The 20,502-nt window shown below is 38.8% G+C and overlaps 2 protein-coding genes across 9 annotated transcripts in view; one reads left to right on the forward strand and one right to left on the reverse strand.

Annotated features, from left to right (window-relative positions):
• Nucleotides 1-1,629, forward strand: part of LOC121256304 (protein VAC14 homolog) — a 25,791-nt gene extending 24,162 nt beyond the window's left edge. For 6 of the 8 annotated variants that reach the window (XM_041157052.1, XM_041157048.1, XM_041157050.1 and 3 more), the window contains one exon: nt 148-594. In XM_041157052.1, the coding sequence (XP_041012986.1) occupies nt 148-246 (99 nt within the window). In that variant the 3' untranslated portion in view covers nt 247-594. Of the gene's footprint in view, nt 1-147; nt 595-700; nt 776-1,298 lie in introns of those variants that run through there. The other 2 variants (XR_005938967.1, XR_005938968.1) reach the window with 2 other exon arrangements.
• Nucleotides 1,035-5,222, reverse strand: LOC121256305 (ankyrin repeat-containing protein At2g01680-like). The gene is made up of 3 exons (XM_041157055.1): nt 4,692-5,222; nt 3,403-3,812; nt 1,035-2,115 (listed from the first exon to the last, which is right to left on the reverse strand). The coding sequence occupies exons 1-3, from the start codon at nt 4,999-5,001 to the stop codon at nt 1,237-1,239; spliced, it is 1,599 nt and encodes a 532-aa protein (XP_041012989.1). The 5' UTR covers nt 5,002-5,222; the 3' UTR covers nt 1,035-1,236.
• Nucleotides 5,223-20,502: the final 15,280 nt, after the last annotated feature.

The raw sequence follows: 20,502 nt of genomic DNA on the forward strand, positions 1-20,502 counted from the left end.
GTTTCTGTTGCCTGCCTCAGAAAATTGTAAAAGACACCGTTATATCTAATCTGCATCTTTGTTCTTTTGTTTTTCAAGTTTCACTCTTAATTTCCATTTAAGAATGCTCTTGATATTTTGTCAATCACATTGATGCTGTGTATACAGGAGGTGCAAGGACCTGAAGAACCTCCAGACCCTGCTTCATGGGACATGAGTGGACCTCCGTCAAGATCAAGGAGAGGGTCAGGTCAATTACCATTATGATTTTGTTGCTGCTTCCTGCCTCTAATCAAGGTTGATTGTACACTCTTCTCGGCATGTGCCATGGCAAAGATCTGGTATAATTTGCAAAATTGTATATCGTAGTTTGTTTTGTTGTCATAGAAATTGGGACAATGAAAAGGGTTTCAAAGTAAGATAAGCTAGGGTTTTCCTGAGCTATTCTTTTTTACTTTGTAAGCAAGATATACCCATGTGGTTCTGTTGTATTTTTTTAATCATAAACCACGTGGGCTAGAGGGAAACATTGTTTTAGAAGATGCAGCATGTTTCTTTATGTGCATCTGTTACAGCAACCTTATACAAAATAAGAAGTAATCTAATTCATGTGCACAAATTCTAAGAAAAATATACATGCATTTTGTTGTTTTTCTTAATTCTTTTTTTCATGTTTTACCCACCGGAATGTTGCTGGGGCTCGTGGGCACATCCTGGATAGCACCTTCGGTTGCAATTCCCAGGGTCTAAGAAAGAGAATTATTCGTATATGTTATTGTACCAGAAACGCTGAAAGGTACGTGAGCTAAAACTGGTTCTCTTCTCAAGCTGAGTGCTCAAAAAAGAAAAGAAAATGAAAGTTTACAGGTGCTTAGAAATCTGAGAAACTCAACTTGGCGTGTGTGTGTGTGTGTAGATTAAATAGATAGCCAACCACAGATATTCAACCCCTGATCCTGATCTTTTCCCAAAGGTTCCTACCAGTATTTTACCTAAATGCTTATTATAGATTATTTGGCCCAATCAAACGAAACCATATAAAATGCTCATCTTGATTGCACTTAATAATATACTTCCTCATGCATAAATATACAACATTTTTTGTTTGTCAACCATGATACACACCAATTTCCCCTTGCACAAACTCAGAAATAGAAATTGCTTAACCTTACATTGCACGAGCAACTACTTACATTCAAATAAACACCATGCATTTGAAGATGTTGTGCAGCTAACTCATAGTTCTAAAGATTTTGTCTACAGAGCATATATTTTCTCGAGGTCTGAGTTATAGTCATCAAGATCTGATATATTTGCAGAGTACACTGACCATGAGAAAGACTTGCTCCCGCTCGCCCTTCTGATGCGTCTCTGGGAGTCACCGCGGAAAATCCCAAAATGTTGTCGGAAAACAAAATAGCACATACTTACAAGAGTCCCAACAAGAATCGGTGCTCCCGTAAGGGTTATAGTAATAGCCATCCAGGTGCTTCCCTTTCCAACAACTACGAAAGCTATAGACAGAAACGCCCCACAAGTACATGCGCAGGCAGCCCACATTAGCTTGTTAACAACTGATACAACCCGCTTCTGAGCCCTAGTGTCCCAGGCCACCAAAGTAATCTGAACCACAACAACTGCGAGAGAAATGAAGAGAGATGTAGCATTTAAAAGGTAGAACACTTTGAAACCAACACTGCCAGCTATTTCAGACTTCCCTGCATTTGGTTGGTCGGTAAAATACTGGCCAGGCAAGTTAAATATAGCCAAGAAAGCTATTGAGGCAAAAAGAACAGCGACAACTGTTATCGAATTTGTGGTGCTTTGAACAGCTTCTCTGTGAAGTTTCTTTAATTCCTTGGCAATACCAGAAACTCGCCGCCGGGTTTGCTCATTTTCTTTGAGTTGCGAGTGCACCTCATGCTTTATATCACTGACAGTCCTTTTGAGTTCCATTGTTTCATCCTCTTGGCCTACATGTCTGGCATGCTTGGCACCAGCTTCCACCAGATAATCCTTGATTTCAAATGCCGATTCTCCATATGGCAGCTTATCTGCCAAATCCATTGCGGTCTCATGCTGATTGTTAATTGCGTTGACATCAACAGACGTATAGCTAAGCAACAAGCTCACTATCTGAAATTTTTTGAATAGTATTCATTACAACAACCAACAGGGGAATAAACAAACACAAGCAGAGGCATCAAATTTTCAGCTAAGCTTAGTCTAAGAAATGTGATCGCACAAATTACAAGGATATGATATGGCGCTTCTAGAATAAAAGCAAGATGCATAAACATGGTAGTATAGCCATGGTTACATATTAAAGTAATTAGAGTAAATTTAGAAAAGCAATTTGGCAATACATGTATGATATACCTATATTTATTTATTTACTATATAATTTCTACATCATTTCCTTCACTCTCATCCGGCCATCTCGGCATTTTCCTAATTGCCTTTTTTTTTTTTTCCTATTTTAGTGGTTCCTTAATTTTATTATTGTTTTAATTACAACACCAACCTTTCCACTTCACCCGTTGTGATTATTCACTTATCCATCTCTTACACTTCTCTACCATTTAAATGATCATTTGTTGCACAAATGATTCTTCTATTTTCACTTCCCATAAGATCCTTCCGGTTCTACTGCAATCGTATGTACCACAAAAGTCAAAATCTTTTTAATTTTTCTATTCTTATAACGAATTTAGGGAGTTTTTCCTGCAGATAGAGCGTGCATGCGTGCGGACTAGTTGGTATGAAAACCTACAGGATTGCTAACAATTTTTGTCATAATTTTGATGTCATTTTCTTTCAATTGATATAACAAGAGCAAAGTGTTTCCAATAGCTTTAACTGCAGCCACGATAAGAGCCAGAAGAAGGACAGGCAATGACAAAAGACGATAAGCACCCAACAAGACTTCACATGGTACATCTACGGATTTATATCCACTTTCATGGTTAATGTTAAATTCCTTTTTTTTAATAAGTAGGAAAATGGTAAATGCTAACAAATGTAAGAGGTACTGAGGTAGTCTTTTCACTTATGACTTAGCGCCTCGCAAACTGTCACATCCTGCCTTCAAGCAATGCCACGTGTTAAGGAAATGATTAAATTATTCTTATCTTAACCCTCTTCCTCATCTTAAATTACTAACAGGGCAATATGCATTTGTATAAGAGGTGATTAAAATACTCTGGTAGGTCAGAGGTGAAATTGTGCAGGAGAATGCTACTTGACAAGTGCTACTGATACTGCAAGATGAGTTCTTACAACATTGAAATGGCAAGCTCCTAATCTTAATAATCTAAGTTTCAATATTAGCTGAGAAAATGGAAGCAAACTTTCTAGAGAAAACAAATCCGATAAGAACACAAATGCAATTAGATATTTTTCTTAGAACTAGTAGAAGGATACCTGTGAACGGCCTTTTCTTGTGGCTATATGCACAGCTGTATTACCCTTCTTGTCATGTTCATTCAGTATAGAACAATCGGCAAGCAATAAATCCTCTACGACTGAAGGGCACTGACCTTTTACAGCCATATGAAGTGCTGTTTGGCCCTTCTTATCTTTGATTGTGATAATTCCTGAATCACGCTCAATAAGTTCTTTTACAATACGAAGGAGGCCATACCTGGCAGCCGTGTGCAATGCAGTCTTTCCATTTTTCCTTACCATCCTAACTGAGGTGGCATCAGCATCCAAGATGGCACTCACCACATCCAAATGGTCCTTAACAGCAGCTGAATAGAGGGGGCTAGTGTTTGAGGAGTCACATGACTTGCAAAGCTCAGGCCAAATGCCCAAAAGTTCCTTCACGATACCTAAAGAAAATAATAGTCAATACCATACTCCCAAAAAGGAAATCCTTCTTTCTTTTAGCAGATGAAATACTTCCAAGGCTGTAAGGTAAAATCCTACCAACACTACTTAATAAATGTAAAATAACTTGAGCAAGATGGACTGGTAGGTTACCTATGGTAAAGTCCTAGATGCATATGTTAAATGTTAATGGTCAACATTTTGTCACTTTCCAGTAGGATCTTATAAATCTCTGGGATTTATTGTAGCTGCTTGTGGTTGCTTCTGCGTTTGTATAACAGAATAAGAAAAAAATGATTTTCAATTAAACAACCATTCAAATGATTTTTCTCTCTTTTATTTTTTTTTTCTCAAGGCTGAAATAAAATCATAATATGCATTCCCTCTAGAACGGCATGAAGATTGCCAAAATCGCAGATAAAAGCATTATGCTGCAACAAAAAATTTGATTCCACAGTTTTTCATTGAAGCTAGATAAATGCAATCATTTCATGATGAGTTTGATGATCGAAGGTTCAATTCATTCATTCATTCATACGAAACAAAATATTAAGCTCTTCCCTGGAGAAGAAAAGCCTTAACTACAGTAGGTACTTCCTCGCACCCATGTTCATAATAGAGCTATGCATCCTATCAATCAGATTTCAATCTCCAAACTTCTAACATGAAAGCAAAAATTTATTAGCTCAAGATTAGCGCTTAAAAGTAACAATGAGTAACAATTAGGTTACCATCCTTGCAGCCAAAGCAGTAAACCCCAGAAATAATGATCAATAAATAAAAAATAATATAAAGAAAAAGAAAATTTTAGCTACTTCCAAAACAAAAAAAAATGGAAAACCAAAGCAAAGGCACGCACAGTATGACTATGAGAACAATACCCAAGTGGCCGCGCTTAGCGGCGACGTGGAAGGCGTCCATATCAGACTTGGACCTGATCTTTAGAGTCTGAAGATCAGAGAACCTGAGCAAGTAGGTGAACAGTTCCGGCAGATTATTGTCTGCGGCCACGTACAGGGCGGTCTCGCCCTCGTTGTTCTGCAAAGTCAGTAGATCAGAGACGGCGGACCCATCGGACGATTCGCCTCCCGTAAGCTTATCAAAGAGCTGTTTGAGAGAGTTGAGGTCGCCGGATCGGACAGAAGAGAAGAACGACTGGTGGGTGATGAAGCGCATAGACTTGGAGTCCATCTTGTAAGAGAGAAGAACTAAATCAAGTTCCTACGTTTTTCATTGACAGACGGAACAACTCAAAATAAATTAGAGGAAATGGATAGTATTGTCGTTACCATTCAATGGGATAAAAGAAAACTCCGCAGGTTCTGTTCGATGTGTTCAGAAGGACTAATGAGAGAGTGCGTGTATGTGTGTGTGAGTGCAAAGGAGGAATAAGTCGTGGCCGGTCTCTTTCAATAAGTTGGAGCTTCTTTATTGTAAGAGCATTGTCATTGATTTATCTATATGTAAATGTGAATACAAATTTGCAAAACTAGGTCATAAATTGACTATATTGAATTATGCATATGAAAATATTTTCATAATTATAAGTGTCAATACATCTTTAGAGATGCACTATTTACTTCTAGAATGCTATTTTATTTTATTTTTAAAAAAAGAATGCTATTTTATTAATTCTTTCTCCTCCTACTCTCTCTTTCTCACAACCCTTTCCTCTTTTCCCTCTTTCAACAACACAACAAAACCTTCACCTTCATCTATATTTTATTATTATATTTTACATTTATATATAAAGAAATTAGCAAACGCTAATGCTCTTATAATAATGGAAGGGTCTACTTCGTGGAGAAATCTGAGCAGAGACGATTATGATTGACTTCTTAAGAATACAGCCTCACATGTAGCTTCCATGTTGTCCACTGCCTACTCGCTTTGCTTTCCAAGGATAAACTGGCCGTATCAATTCAGCTATTAAATATTTGTCATTTAATATTTTATTTTGTTAAATAAATATATATTATATAAATAAAACAAGAGTTGATATTTTCAAAATACTAAGAGAGACAAGTGCTCGGACCAAAAGACAAGCAAACAATGCTCACATCACGGTATGAGCAAAACTGCTTGAATCCAAGGTGAAAAAGGAGTGCTAGTATGGGTGTGTCTACACCTAAGGCGGAGTGAGTAAAGAGTGCTTGGACCCCGGGGTGAGCAACAACGTCTTATACACAAGTCAAGTGAAAGTGCTTGCGCTCGAGGCAAGCACCATGAAAGAGAATCTTCTGATAGGGTTTTTGTTTGTATGTTCACTTTCTCTACATACCACAAAAGTAAAGTACGTAAAACTCTTGTTTAAAGAGACTTCTAATAGGGTGGTTAATTACCTACTGATGGGGAATTAATTAATAGCTTTAACAACCCCACACATGTGGACACCACATGGGTCATGGGGTGCCCATTTACTAATATTTTCCACTTGTCCATAATGGATGCCACACCCATTAACAATCTTCTTTATGATCTATCAATCAATTATCCCTCATGCAAAAAATGATGCATACGAGCTGACGAGAAGACAAAGGGTAGGAATACTCTATTAAGTCACAGTCTTATTAACATAGTATATCACTCATAACATCTTATCTATGCCCCAGACTATTTGATCTCACTAGGTCAAGGGTCCTTAATCTCTCACAAGTTTATATCTCAAAACAATTATTGACCATACATTATAAATAAATATACTCATGATTATATCGAGTCAAAACGATATAATCGCCAAGGCTATGAGTGATAAAATAATAAGTAAGAATCCAAATAATCTTCCCTAGACATTCATGTCAATCCAATTAGACTTAACCGATTTCCTATAAATGCTTTACGAGATCGTATTGTTCGTGGCTCTGAGATAACATGCTAAAGTAGTGATGTCAAGTTTTAATCTCATGACATGGTTTCAGGTTCAAGGGAATATGAATAGATCATTTATTGAACCATTAGGGCTCAGATAGTGAAGGAGTAGGGACTCATCCAATCACTCCCTCATACGGTTGTTTATAGCATATACAATTTGAAATGTATGTTTCAGTGGAACTCTTGCTGTAATGACCAGAAAGAAATTTGATAGATGAATTTCTTTAGACCTTAGAAACGTTGTGAAAGTTTACGATCCACTATGGTAATGGAGTTGGCTTTCTATTTAATTAAGACACTTAGGAGTATAAGTTTACAAAAAAAATTGCACCATTAGATTCGTATGAATATATAGGATTTTATGGTATAGTAATACGTTTCCTAGATGAGTAGTAGTCGGGATTGGCTTTCTATTTGATTAAGACACTGAGGAGTATAATTTTGTGAAATGAATTGCACCATTAGACTCATAAGAATATTTAGGATTTTATAGTACATAAAAAGTTTTGATTTTTTTTATGAATAGTAACTACTGGAGAAAGCGCCACGTAAGATGTCCAAATCCAATTAGGATCACTAACATCACTTGTTAGTTGGACATATGGCACAATCCTAGCCACCCATTTGGAAACCCTAGGACACATGTAAAGAGGATGACAAAGTGTGTAAGAGATGGAGTGTGATTCAAATTTGTCATCATGCCTCTTACATCAATTACTATTCCTTTCAACCAAACACTATTTAGTCAACCAAAAAGAGTATTTCAACCCTAATGAAACCCCAACAAGTTGGAAGCCAACCGGAACTCTAAATCCTTGGAGGAAATTGAAATCCCAAATTGGTTTCCAATCCCTAAACCACTTGGTTTTGATTAAGTGTTTTATCACTTGGTTAAATCACTTCCTCATGCAATTAACCACTCAATTACACACTTTACACTTTTAAGTACTCCCTTACATCTTGGTAATTTCATTTAGCCAAGAAAAGTTTGATTTGAACCAAGCAATGACCGAAACCCTAACTAAGCCCCAAACTAGACACCATTTAGTTAACCCAATTTAGTCCCACTGAAACCACCCATTTTGGCCAAGCTTCTTGAGCAAGCATCCTCCCACTTTCAAGGCCATGCTTTGGCAAGGAAAGTCAAACCACCCCACATCAGCCCTCACCTACTAGGCCAAATTGTAGCAAGAAATCAGCTGCAATTTGTAGACCATTATTCTCCCCTTTTCACAAGTTACCTTCACATCACTTGGACATTCAAGCACCCCCCATGTTAGCCCTTTATCTATACCCCACGTCCACCCCATTTTCTTTCCACACTGTACATTTTTTTTACTTGTCTACAAGGAGAGAAATCGAGAGAGGGTTGAGAGAGTTTTTTGGCAGCTTTTTGTTCCAGTATTCCAACCCTTTAAACACCCCAATCTAAGGCTAGGACTTGGAGGTTTTGCTGAGTCTTTATTGGGCCTAAGTAAATAGGGAATTATTTGGTCCTAGGGCCCTTAGCATTAGAACCCTATGTGAAAATAGGTTTGGTTACCTTACTTTGGGTAGTAAATAGACGCCTAATGCCCAAGGGAGTTTAGGCCCACCAAATTTTCATCCAAATAAGAGAGAGAAGAGGCTCATAATTGATGAAGGCTATTAGGGTTTTGGTGGCTTATTGGAGGCACCACATGGCATACATGCAAGAGGTGTCTTTGGTTCCCAAAGCAAAACAATCATGAAGAGAAGCATTAGGGTTTCAGATTCAAGGGAGGCACATACCACCTCCATAATTCTTGCCACATGGCATTCATGCATAGGGATCTTAGGATTTCTAGAAGATGCAATAATGATAAAGATGAATGGAGTTTCAGATTCCTAAGAGATACGCGCCACTTGGCAAGCATGCAAGATGGGTCTTAGGGTTTCTAGAAGAATAATGATGAGGGAAAGGAAGTACCATTTTCTACAATGGCAAAGGGATGCCACTTGGCATCCATGCACATGTGTATATTGGAGTTTCACGAAAAGCAATAATGAGAAGGAGAAGAAGAGTGGTCAGTTTTGGCAAGAGGCATGCCACTTGTCACACATGCATGAGGATTTTAGGGTTTCTAGACATACACTCATGAGGGAGACAAAGAGAGGGTTTTGGCGAACAAGTAAGAGGTGCCACATGTCCACCATGCAAAGAAGCTTCTGAGTTCCAAGGGAAACAATGATTGAAGAAGGAAGATGGAGCGAGTTTCGGTCAAAGCAAGAAGAGCCACTTGGCGTCCGTGCATGTAGTTTTCTTTTGGTCTTTCACCTTCCAGTAGAAGTAATGATGGGAGAGAGAAAAAGTGGAGACAAGAAGAACCATAAATAGGGCCATTAATTGTCGGCACTAGGGCTGTGCATAAAAGATCCTGGACTCGATCCGTCCATGGTATCCGACATGGCCCACCACAATAAAGTCGGCTTCATCGGGTCTTAACTCTAATATGGGTTTAAACATCCCATTATTGGTCGAAAGACTCGAAATCGATCACCAAAAACTCATTTCTTCTTCTCAAACCCTAGCCACCCTTTTCGTTCTCCGTTTGTCATCACTGTCGCTGTTCTCTGTTGCCTTTCTCCGTCAACCTTCAGTTGTTGCTCCCTTCTGTTGCTTCTCCCCCTTGCGTCCAAATCTGCCCCACTCTCTCCTACTCCGACCCATCACAGGTTACTCTCTCTCTCTCTCTCTCTCTCTCTCTTAACTCTTGATCTTTGGAGAGTCATTGCTAAGTTGATCTTCGTGGTTCCTCTCTTCAACATTAACTGTTTCCAGTGTCCATGACTTTCTCTTGTGTCTATGAATTTTCTTGCCTGATTTGTGTCTCAATTGTTCTCTTATGCTTGGGTTTGAAGAGGACAAAAATAGATTGATTCTCTGGGTATTTGTTTTTAAGATTGACTTTCCCTGGGATTTACCATCTTCAAGTTCTTTTTATTTTATTTTATTTTGTTTTATTTTTTGCATGGTTTTTGGGTATTGGGGTTGGAATTAAGAAATCTTTTCTGATCCAAACTAAGATTGAGATGATCAGTATTCATGAGTCCCTTCCCTGTATTAAGAAATCTTTAGTAATCCCCAAGGCGCTAGTTCTGGAACCAACCAATCCCAATATCATTTGGACTCTATTCCGTTTGGAATCCCAAACAACGATTATAGGTATCACATTCCCTGCAATTTGCTTTTGCTCCAATTGGTTGCTTAGATAGCGTAGGGAAAGGAAATAAATCGACAGTTTTGAATTCTTCAATTACATGAGAAATAAAATTCCACATTTGAGCTCATAGGAATTTATGGATATGAACTTCAGATATCAGTAGTTTGGAAGCACCAAAATATGTCGACAAACTGTTCCATGGTTCTAATATTTTTTTTTTCTTCTCTCAGTTTTGAATTGTAGTGCAAGTTATTGTAATTATTTCCACATTGTTGTTGGACATCTCTGCATTGTTGGACTCTTTGTTGGCCTTTAGACCAATTACTTAGAGATACAAATTGTGGGATTGCTCTAGGAGTTTTCAATTTGCTGTCAGATCCAGGGTTCGTGGCCCTGATGTCTATAAGGATATTTCTCTAGGAGTTTTTAAGGTTTTTACATAGGGAGATGGTTTTTGACAGTGTTATTTTTGGTCTGGTTTTTTGCCTTATGTTTTTTTTTTCTATAAAATTTCTTGTAGAGGTCTGACAACCATTTGACATGGTCCTTGGCATTTTTGTGCCTGGGAAGGTGCCTTCTGTCTTCAGTCTCTGCATAAGGGGAATGACGGGAATGATTGGCCTTTGCAGAATTTTGATGTCCAAAGTATTGCTTGGCATATGTGGAAGAAAGGAATGTGTTGGTCTCTTCCTGGATTTTGCTGATTCTAAAGTTAGTTATAGAGAGTTGATAACTTTTTTTTTTTTTTTAAAAAAATTCTCAATAAATTGGTTAGTGTCTGCCATATATCTCTTAAACATATCACTCAGTAGGAAAGCTTTAGCTATTGGTATAGTGTTTGTTGGGTCCATTCCTGGATTTGTGTGGTAGGAGTAATATGTTGCATAAACTTTTTGATTTCTGCAAGGCTCATGCTTTGATGGACTCATGAAAAGAAACACGAGTGGCTTTGAGAACAAACAATTTATCTATTATTATTGTTGTTGTTTTTATTATTCATTACGTTGTTTGGCCCAAATGGTAATATCATAATTAGAAAAATTCTTTTAGCATCACTATTATCTTGATTTTTGTATGTTATATTATACGTCAGTTCATATATGGATTGCTTCGAAAGTGACACTCATACAAATTTAAGAGATAATGAGACTGCTACTCTTTTGCAAAACTAATCACAAATGGCTTTAAATATTAACTTGTTTAGTGACACAAGTCTCCCTCCTCATAAAAGGAGGGGAAATAAGGACCCTTTAGTAGTGTATGACCATTTCACTAAAATAAATGGATGCCCTGATATGAAGCGATACATTTGGTGGGAAGGCATGAAGAAGGATGTGGCAGAATGTGAATAAGTGTTATGTATGTAGGGTAGTTAAGGCAAAGCATTAGAGACCCATTGGAGAGTTAGAACAACTTCCAATCCCTGAACGAAAGTGGGAGGATATTTCAATAGACTTCGTGGTCGAATTACCAAGGACCTCAACTAACAATAACTCTATTTGGGTTGTACTCGATCCATTAACAAAAAGTGTTCACTTTCTGCCAGTAAAGAATACCGACCCTATGGAGAAGTTAACCTAGTTGTTCAGAGCAGAAATAGTGCAACTGCATGGAACTCCGAAGTCAATAGTATCATATAGGGATACGCATTTTACCTCTTATTTTTGGCAAGGACTTAAGGACACCATGGGCACCAAGTTGAAATTCAGTAGTGCTTATCATCCTCAAACTAATGGGTAGACTGAATGAACCATCCAGACTCTAGAAGATATGTTAAGAGCCCATGTTCTGCAAGGAAAAGGTAATTGGGAAAAGTACTTGCCACTAATAGAGTTTGCTTACAACAATAGCATCCAAGCCACCATTCAAATGGCGCCCTATGAAGTTTTTTATGGAAAGAAATGCAGATCTTCCTTATATTGGAAGGAAATAGGAGAAGGAAGGATTTATGGCATGGAGATTCTACAAGAAATGAAAGAGCAAATTCTGTTAATAAAGGAAAGAATGAAGGTTGCTCAAGATAGACAAAAGAGCCATGCCGAATGTAGGAGGAGAAGCATCGAGTTTGAGATTGGTGACTGGGTCTACCTCAAAGTATCACCAATGAAAGGAGTAGTTTGATTTGGGAAGGGGAAACTAAGTTTGAGATACGTGGGACCGTACGAAATACTGGAAAGAGTGGGATCAATTGCTTATAGACTGGACCTTCCAGCTGAATTCCAAGGAATTCATGACATATTCCATGTATCTTCTCTAAAGAAAAGTTTTGAAAAGCAAATGCCAACAATCGTAGGTGCAGAAGATATTTTGTTACAATCCAACCTAACTTATGAGGAAATTCCTATTTAATTACTGACTGGAAGGAGAAGGAACTCTGGAATCGAAAAATCCCTCTGGTTAAGGTGCTTTGGCAGAATCACGACATTGAAGAAGTTAATTGGGAAAAAGAATCATGACATTGAAGGCCAAATACCCTTATTTGTTTGGATTGTAACTTGTGTGGCATCGCGTCGCATCATAGAATTCGCATCCATTCATGCACTCAATGCATCCATTTCTTTTTGCGCATGTAACCCTAACTCCCTCGTTATTTACAACATCACCATGGCTAAAAATGGAAGAGTTGCACAACGATTCTCCATGACACCTAGTTGAGTTTGGAGGATTAGAGCTGGACGTTGACGCAGAAGATTGAACTGTATAGTTGACACCTATTGGACCCATCAAGAAAGATTTGAGTATCATCAAACTCATATTTTAGATCACAATGAAAGTCCACCTTTTGACTCCACTAGATGGATTGGTGAGACTACCTGTTGGCTTGGATGCCAAAATAGCTAGACCAATCTCACTATGCACTACCAACCTGAGTCCAGTCAGGCAGCAGAGTTATGCCATGTAGAGCAAGAACAACTATATCTTGCTCCCCCTTCCACTGATACTTCAGAGATTTCTAATTCTTCAACGAGTTGTGTGCGCTACCAAGAATGATTATTTTAGCACCTAAGATCCTAACTAGTTTAAGATGTGATTATTTTATTTTATTTGTTTAGAGTTTTAGTTGGCATGAGATTCATGCATTGGGTTTAGTTAGAATTAATGGAAGAATTTAGTATTTTTAATATTTGTTTAGGGTAATTACCTAGAGGCCAATAATGGTATGACACATGACATATTGATGGGCTAGGCTAAAAGGCTTAGTGTGGATGGATTTAGAAGTAGCCCAAGCATGTTTTATTTAGGGTCCTAATTCACTAAGAATGAGATGAGTTAAGAATAGGTACCATAAGCCTAGACCCATTTGGGAAATATAAGGTTCTAGGCCTTTCTTGAAGAACCTTAGAAATTAGGCCCAATATGCGATGAGATTGAAGCCATTAGGCCTAACTTAATGAGAGTAAAGGCCACTGGCCCGACCTAAGAAAGATACCCAACTTAGTAGACTGTTGAGTCCATAGGTAAGCCCCAAAAATTTGGACATAAGGTCCATATAAGAACCCACACCAAAGCCCACATCCAAGACCTACACAAATGACCCAACAAGCCCAACCCATAAAGCCCAAAAGCCCAAAAGCCCAAAAGCCCAAAAGCCTTGTCTTTCATTTTAACCTTTCAAATGAGACCTACATACGCAATACCATTGGTTTCCCCCAAGCCCAAGATGAACCACATGCCCCTAGGGTTCCTTCCTAACCATGGTTAAACTTAAAACTTGAGTTAAGAAGCACTATTAATCTCATCCATGATTAGTAACCTCAAATCTTGATTTTAGCATGGTTTTCTTTAAAATATGTTCTTCACATTTATGATCTGAATTTTATGGTTTTTATTGACCCAACACATGTCATGTAACAACCCGGGCTTAGCCAAGTCTTCGCCTATCTTAATTCATCATGTTATACCTAAGTTCGGCCGTGCGTAAGGTTTAGAGGCCTTAAAGAACCTTGGGTTTTTATTAGTTAATTATTTGCTTTAGTGTGTTTGGCATCTAAGCCTATAAGATAGGCCCAGCAAGGCCTTAGAAATTTGGCCAGCCCATTGGGCTAAAGCCTAAAACCCTAGTGGAACCAGAGAATCACACCCAACACACCAAACCTTTAGACCACTTATCCCACATTTAAGGCTCGATGAATCTAGACAAGATTGTGGGAAAAAGGGGTAAGAGACTTTAGGGTTTTGGTAACCCAAAAGCCCCAACACACCAACCATGACATAGACCACCTATTTTGACACTTGTCACACATGAAGAGGGATAGGAAGAGTTTCTAGAAGAAAGTAATCATGAGGCGCCTAGGGAAGACAAGGGTCACTCGGCCAATGCACCCATTCACCAACCACCCACGTTTTTCACGCCACTTGTCAGAGCCATGTGAGTTCCAAGAAGATTTTCATGGGGAAGCTCAAGAGACTAAGACACATTCCACTAAGAGATTAGGGTTTCAGCCAAAGAAGATCTAAGAGGATTCCAACCACCTTTTCGTCAAGTGTCACACATGCAACCAAAAAGAGGGCTTTCTAGAAGATGGCTATGATTAGAATTGGAAGAGGCGCATTCTTGGATGTCGCCAAGTGTCGTGTGAACTTTGCATTCTTTTGTGCTGTCATATGAACTAGTTGTTTGATTATAATTGGAAGATGTGCATGGGATAAAAAAAAAACCCTAGTCTCTAGGTTTCGGCCACTAGACCACTCTCCCTTACAAATACCACATGTCACTCACTTGGGAACTCTAGAAGAAGGTTCATGAGGAAGAGGAAAGGATGCCTAGGAAATGTTCACCACAAGCCACCCTAAATATCTAGAGAAGAGGAAAGGTCTTGTGGGAAATTGAGATGGGCGGCAAACCAACACACACCCACATGCCCTTGCTAAGTGACAAGCATGCATATGCCCACTCTCCAAAGGGAAGCAAAGATATGGAAAGATGAAAGGGGGGATTCGGCCAATGATGAGGGATATGCCACATGGTGTCCACGCAAGGATTTCATATATTTCCAAGTATGAGTGTGAGAGAAAACCAAAGGGGCATATATAAGGATAAGGGCCGACGGTTAGAAGGCCTTTTTTATGCCATTCTAGTTCATGCTTTGCATTTTCTACTCACACACGCCCAAGCTATCTTTCTCTCCATCTTCTCTCCAAACAAACATCATTTCTCACTCTCTCTTCTTAGTCATGAGCAAGGAAGAAGCTAGGAGCCATATCGCACGGTACCCCTCTAACTCTCACTACTCACAAGTCGAACATGCACACACACAAGGGTGATGGGGTCACTAGGGTTTCAGATCAAAGGAAGACCACCACCATCACGTCCAAATTTTCAACCTTTTCTTTTGAGAAATTTCTTGAGGGAAAACTAGGATTTTCCCAAGGGGGAGGTCGAAGCTAGAGGTGAAAATCTCCATCCCGTTTCTAAGGAGTCTTGGCCACTAGGCACACATGAACACACCCAAGATCTTGCCAAGGCCAAAGGAAAGACACTACCACCTTTAACCAAGGGCCTTTAGGCAGAATTCTTGGAGTGTCACCATGAACAAGAGAAACCCTAGCACAACCACACACGTCAGGTTAGGGTTATGTTTTCTTATTTCTAATTAAGCGAACACTTTTTACAACTTGCTTGATTATATTGCTTTGCTTTGGATTTCTGTAAGGGGACTCTCAACCTACTTTTAGATGATATTTGTATATGTCATGTGAACTTTGCATTCTTATGTGTTATCATACGAACTAGTTGATTGATTATAATCTCTTGCTATGTGATGCCTTGTAATCGGATTTACATGATGATCTTGCTATGTTTACTTGTTCATGATATTTTGGACATGCTTAGAAATATTAGCTCAAGTTGCTTGTTATAACATGCTTGTGTAAGTCTCAAATGAATCGGCCATGCATATGTATTCGGGTTTAATACATTGCTTTCAACTTTGGTACGTGTCGAATGTTATTGCCTATGTTTGTGAACTGAGTATTTGAATGTTCTAATATTTTCAAGCCGTAAACTGAGATGTTCAATGTTGTGTCACATGGTCATATGATTCTTGACATTTACATGTTCACATGATTCACTAAAAGAAAAGTGTCACAAGTTCATATCACATGCATTTGGGTTGTGTACTATTTTCAAAGAAAAAAGTATGTACATTTTTTATCATGACCCCAAATGCTAGAATAGGGGAAATTCCTAGTGTAACTCCTATGTCTACTCTGGAGTGCATAAATTGGAGTGGTAGCCATTGGGTCGATGAAGTATAGTCGGCGGCCCTCGAATGGATCCTTGTAGAAAGGATATTGGAGCGAGGTAGCACCTAAACCTAGTGGGTGCCACATGTGTTGTATGCGGTGAAGGCGAAATGGCAAACTACCGCATAGTAAGGACTATGATGTAGTCACCACGATCAAGTGGGCTGTTGGGTGATGCAGTAACTAGCAGTGAACCCACAGTGCATAGGAGAGCCGTGAGATATCCAAATCATATGTTACAAGAAGTAAACAAAGAAATGAGTTAAAAGATGTGTTATAATTGTTCAATGTGCAAAGGAAAAATATGTTTTATTGAAAAGCCAAAGGATCTCCATCACTTGTTTTTGAAAAAGTCAAATTGCATGAACTAAGTTTTGTGTCAAGTACATGTCCAAGCATTCATTTCATGGTTTGCCTTATGCTCATGTTGTGTGTGGTATATTGTTTGTTTATTTACGAAGGTTATAGAAATCTCACCACGATAGTTTCTACTATCATTCCCAACCCGAAATGGTAGAAGTTGTTTTAGGACAAGAGACCAGTTATGGGGAAGTGCAAGAGGCCAACACCCCCAATAGTCAAGGAGGCCCCAAAGAGCCTTGAATGCTCGGCAGAGCCATCTTTAATGGATAGGCTAGAAGCCACCGACCAGTTCATCTGTGAAGTACTTAAGCTATTTGGGGATTTGCAAAAAATTATCAACAAGGACAAGATGAAATAGAGAAGGTCTTGTAGGGGTTTGAAATTGATTTTAATTTTTGTTGCTTAAAAGAGGGAAATAGTTTTTAAGATGTTATCTTTTTGGACTCTCTTGTATTTTGAGAAATTTGAACAATGAAATCTTTTTAGGATTTTAGTTTAATGGTACCATGATGTTTTGCAAAATTGCTCTCATTTTTACTTAGACTTACATGAATTTCTGCCTAGAATTACAATAGATACATTGCATCTTAATTGTCATGTACGGGAGTATATAGTCTTGAGCTACATGTCTTGATGCGTCAATCACTATCCAATCCCAAGTAGGGGCAGGGGGCGTCACATGTCAATTGGAACCAAGCCATGTCAATGCCCAAATAACCATCAATCGACACCCAGGTGCACCACCATGTGCACTTCATCAAACTAGCCCCTAGCCCACGCCATTTCCACCAAAGTTTCAAGGAAAACTTCACTATTCACACCTCACCACATTCGGACTTAGCATTGGAGAAAATGGCTCCAAGAAATCTAGCTAAAAACCCAACCATGTCCTTAGGGAGTTTAGTTGGAACCAAATTGAGGACCTTCAACCATTCAAGAATTTTCTACTCTTTGTTGAGCCACCACCCCTTCCCTCCAATTCATAAGAGGTCCTTCAAGTACTCATGAGATTATTGACCAATTTTTCCCCAAATAAATGCCAAAATCGATTGGCATTAACACAAGAGGTCACTCGGCAACCACCCCCATTTCACCCCCTACCATGACCTGCTCCTAAATGATCACTTGGTAGCCAATTCCTCCACGCTCCACCACCTGAAAAAGCCATCAAAAGGAGTCATCATACGAGTAAAAAAAAAAGCCATGAAGATAGGAAAAAGAGGTGATGAAATTTGGTCGGCCTTTGAAGACCCCTATTCAACGGCATCTAGCATGACCTCACTTGCAATCCATTTCATTTTGTTTTGATTTTTTGAACCATGGAAGCATCTACACCCTTTTACACAATGCAACACCTGAAAATGTAGAAATTATGAGAGTTTGAGCACTATTCACCTGCACAAAGATGTCACAAACTAGATTTTTGCACCTCTACACTCCACCGCCTACTTCTACCAATCCCAGGCATCTTCTTCATCCAAACCCATGACCCCTACCCTCCACGAAGCCCTATAAATACCTCATTCACCTTCTCAATTCCTCGCACCACTCCTCAAATATTTCTCTTGAGTTCTTGAGATCCATCCCCTCTTAGTGTGAAGAAAGAGTGAAACTGAGTGTGTTTGAGAGAGTTCTTGAAGAGAGGTTGTGTTGGGAGCTCAAGGGCCACAATCTTTGTAAGTAATTTTGCCATATCCTTTGTTTAATGTTAGCGTAACATGTTAAGCTTTAATTTATGGCATGAGAATGAAATAGGGGTGGGCTCCGACTCCGACGGAGTAGGAGTTGTCATTTCCGACCTCCGACTCCGACAAAAGTTGGAACTGAATTTCCCCTCCGACTCCGACTCCGAACGTAGTCGGAGTTCAATTCCGATCGGAGGTCGGAGCTCCAAACTCCGATCGGAACTCCGAACGGAGGTCGGAGCTTCGACCTCCGATCGGAACTCCGAACTGAGGTCGGAGACCCGACCTCCGATCGGAGCCCCGACCTCCGATCGGAGTTCAGAGGGAGTTCTGAACGGAGGTCGGAGCTCCGACTCCGAACAAAATTTCCGAACTCAATTTCGGAAATTTTGTTCTTTTTTTATTATTATTTAAATTTTATTGTTCAATTTCGTTTCAGATAGTGAGCAACATATATATTTTTTTTAAAAGTGAACGATCTACAAATATTTGGTTTATTCAAGAGTTTTCAATAATTTAAATATTCGTTCTGATTTTGTTACTGAATTTTGATTATATCTTTAATTTGTTTTATGTCCGCCTGAAATTTAGCATTAAAAGTGCTCATGACTCATGAGTTGAAAATTACATAAATTTAAAATTTTATAAAAAAGAATGATGGTATGAATTTCTATAATTCGATTAATTTCAATTGGATAATAAATTCTAAACGTTTGAGAGAGGATGGATAAGTACTAATAGAAATTATAGAATAAAGAGTACTTATCTCACGTCTTTACTCGGGATATAACTACATAAATATAACTATATAAATAGTTTAAAAAGTAAATAACATGTATGATGTAGTCATAAGTTATAACAGTCTCATTTATAACGTAATAACAATATGACTATAATTTGAAATATAACTACAATTCGATTAAACACGAATTTCACTCAAATACTTTTTGTTCCATTGGTCATGCCTGAAATGAAGATAGAAAGTAGCAATCAATAGATGAAAAAAAATTGATAATAAAAAATTGAATACGGTAAAAGAATAATTTGATTCTTACCAAGAAAAGAGGTTCTCTCAACTCCATCCCATCTCTCAAGTAGCGTTCATTCCAGACTCTCAATCATCGGTAATTATGTTAGGGTTCACAATTAGATCTATAAAATCATAAAAAGTAGAAGTTAGAAACATTAAAAATAATTAAATCATCATTTAAAAGCATATAAACTTACCCGATTCAAGCCTATAGCTCTCGGCATCAACGCCAACGGTATCTAGTCCAATAGGCATTTCACTTATCCAATTCTGTGTGCAAACGAGGGCCTCCACAGTTGACGGTGACAATGAACTCCGATAAGCATCCAACACGCGACCTCCAATGCTAAATGCTGACTCTGAGGCAACCGTAGTGACAGGAATGGCTAGTACATCTCGGGCCACACGGGAAAAGACTGGATACTTGGTGGAATTAACTTTCCACCAAGTTAATAACTGAAATACATCACTAGGTGCCTCGACAGCTTCCATAAAATATCGTTCAACCTCAGATATACAATGCATAATATTCCTTGTTGACATGAGTTGATGATACTGCTGTATAATACGATTGCCTCTAACCCCTACAGATGGGTTAGTATCACCTGAGAAAACTGTCAATCCTGTCGGCCTCGAATGTGAGGAGCTACCAACTGCGGATGAAGGCTGAGCACTAGTACTGTAGTGATGATATAAGTCATCAACATCACTTTTTAGCAATTTAATAAACTCTGCAGCCTTCACTGCCCCGAGGACGGAATTTACCCAAAATTCTAGAACGGCCAACTTAACTCGGGGGTCAAGGATCACAGCCACAAATAGCAATCTATTTATCTTCTCAATATTCCCCCAATATTTATCATATTTGATCTTCATCCTCGTAGCCATAGCAGATAACAATCCAGCAGAGTCAGTACAACTATTTTCCAACTGGTAGTGAAGCTCTGAGAGCTCGCTGAAAAATGAGTTCGTAGTCGTATATTTGGATCCAGATAGCCGCATGGTTATCTCATAAAAAGTTCTTAAAAATTCAACAAAATAACTCACACTGGTCCAATCATGTGCGTCCGGCGCATCGAGCCCCTGTCCTGCTGGCTCCAACAAAGCATACCTCAGGCCCCCATCCTCGACCTCCATCCGCTCGAATGCTTTTTGGTACTTCTGTGCCACATCCAATATCATGTATGTAGAATTCCATCGAGTCGGAACGTCCAAGCACATCATACTAGAACATTCAATCTTCAGATCTTCTGCTATTGCCTTAAACTTGGCAAGCCTTTGAGGGGAACCCCTCACATATCGTACAATGTTGCGG

Source organism: Juglans microcarpa x Juglans regia, chromosome 3D (genome assembly GCF_004785595.1).
Source record: "Juglans microcarpa x Juglans regia isolate MS1-56 chromosome 3D, Jm3101_v1.0, whole genome shotgun sequence".
In the NCBI taxonomy this organism is placed as follows: Eukaryota; Viridiplantae; Streptophyta; class Magnoliopsida; order Fagales; family Juglandaceae; genus Juglans; species Juglans microcarpa x Juglans regia.

Coding starts and splice junctions, on each gene's coding strand:
- LOC121256305 (XM_041157055.1), bottom strand. CDS start 5,001: ATGGACTCCAAGTCTATGCGCTTCATCACCCACCAGTCGTTCTTCTCT. Junction 3,813..4,691: donor CGCTAAGCGCGGCCACTTGG/GTATTGTTCTCA, acceptor TATTTTCTTTAG/GTATCGTGAAGGAACTTTTG. Junction 2,116..3,402: donor CAAGAAAAGGCCGTTCACAG/GTATCCTTCTAC, acceptor AAAAAATTTCAG/ATAGTGAGCTTGTTGCTTAG.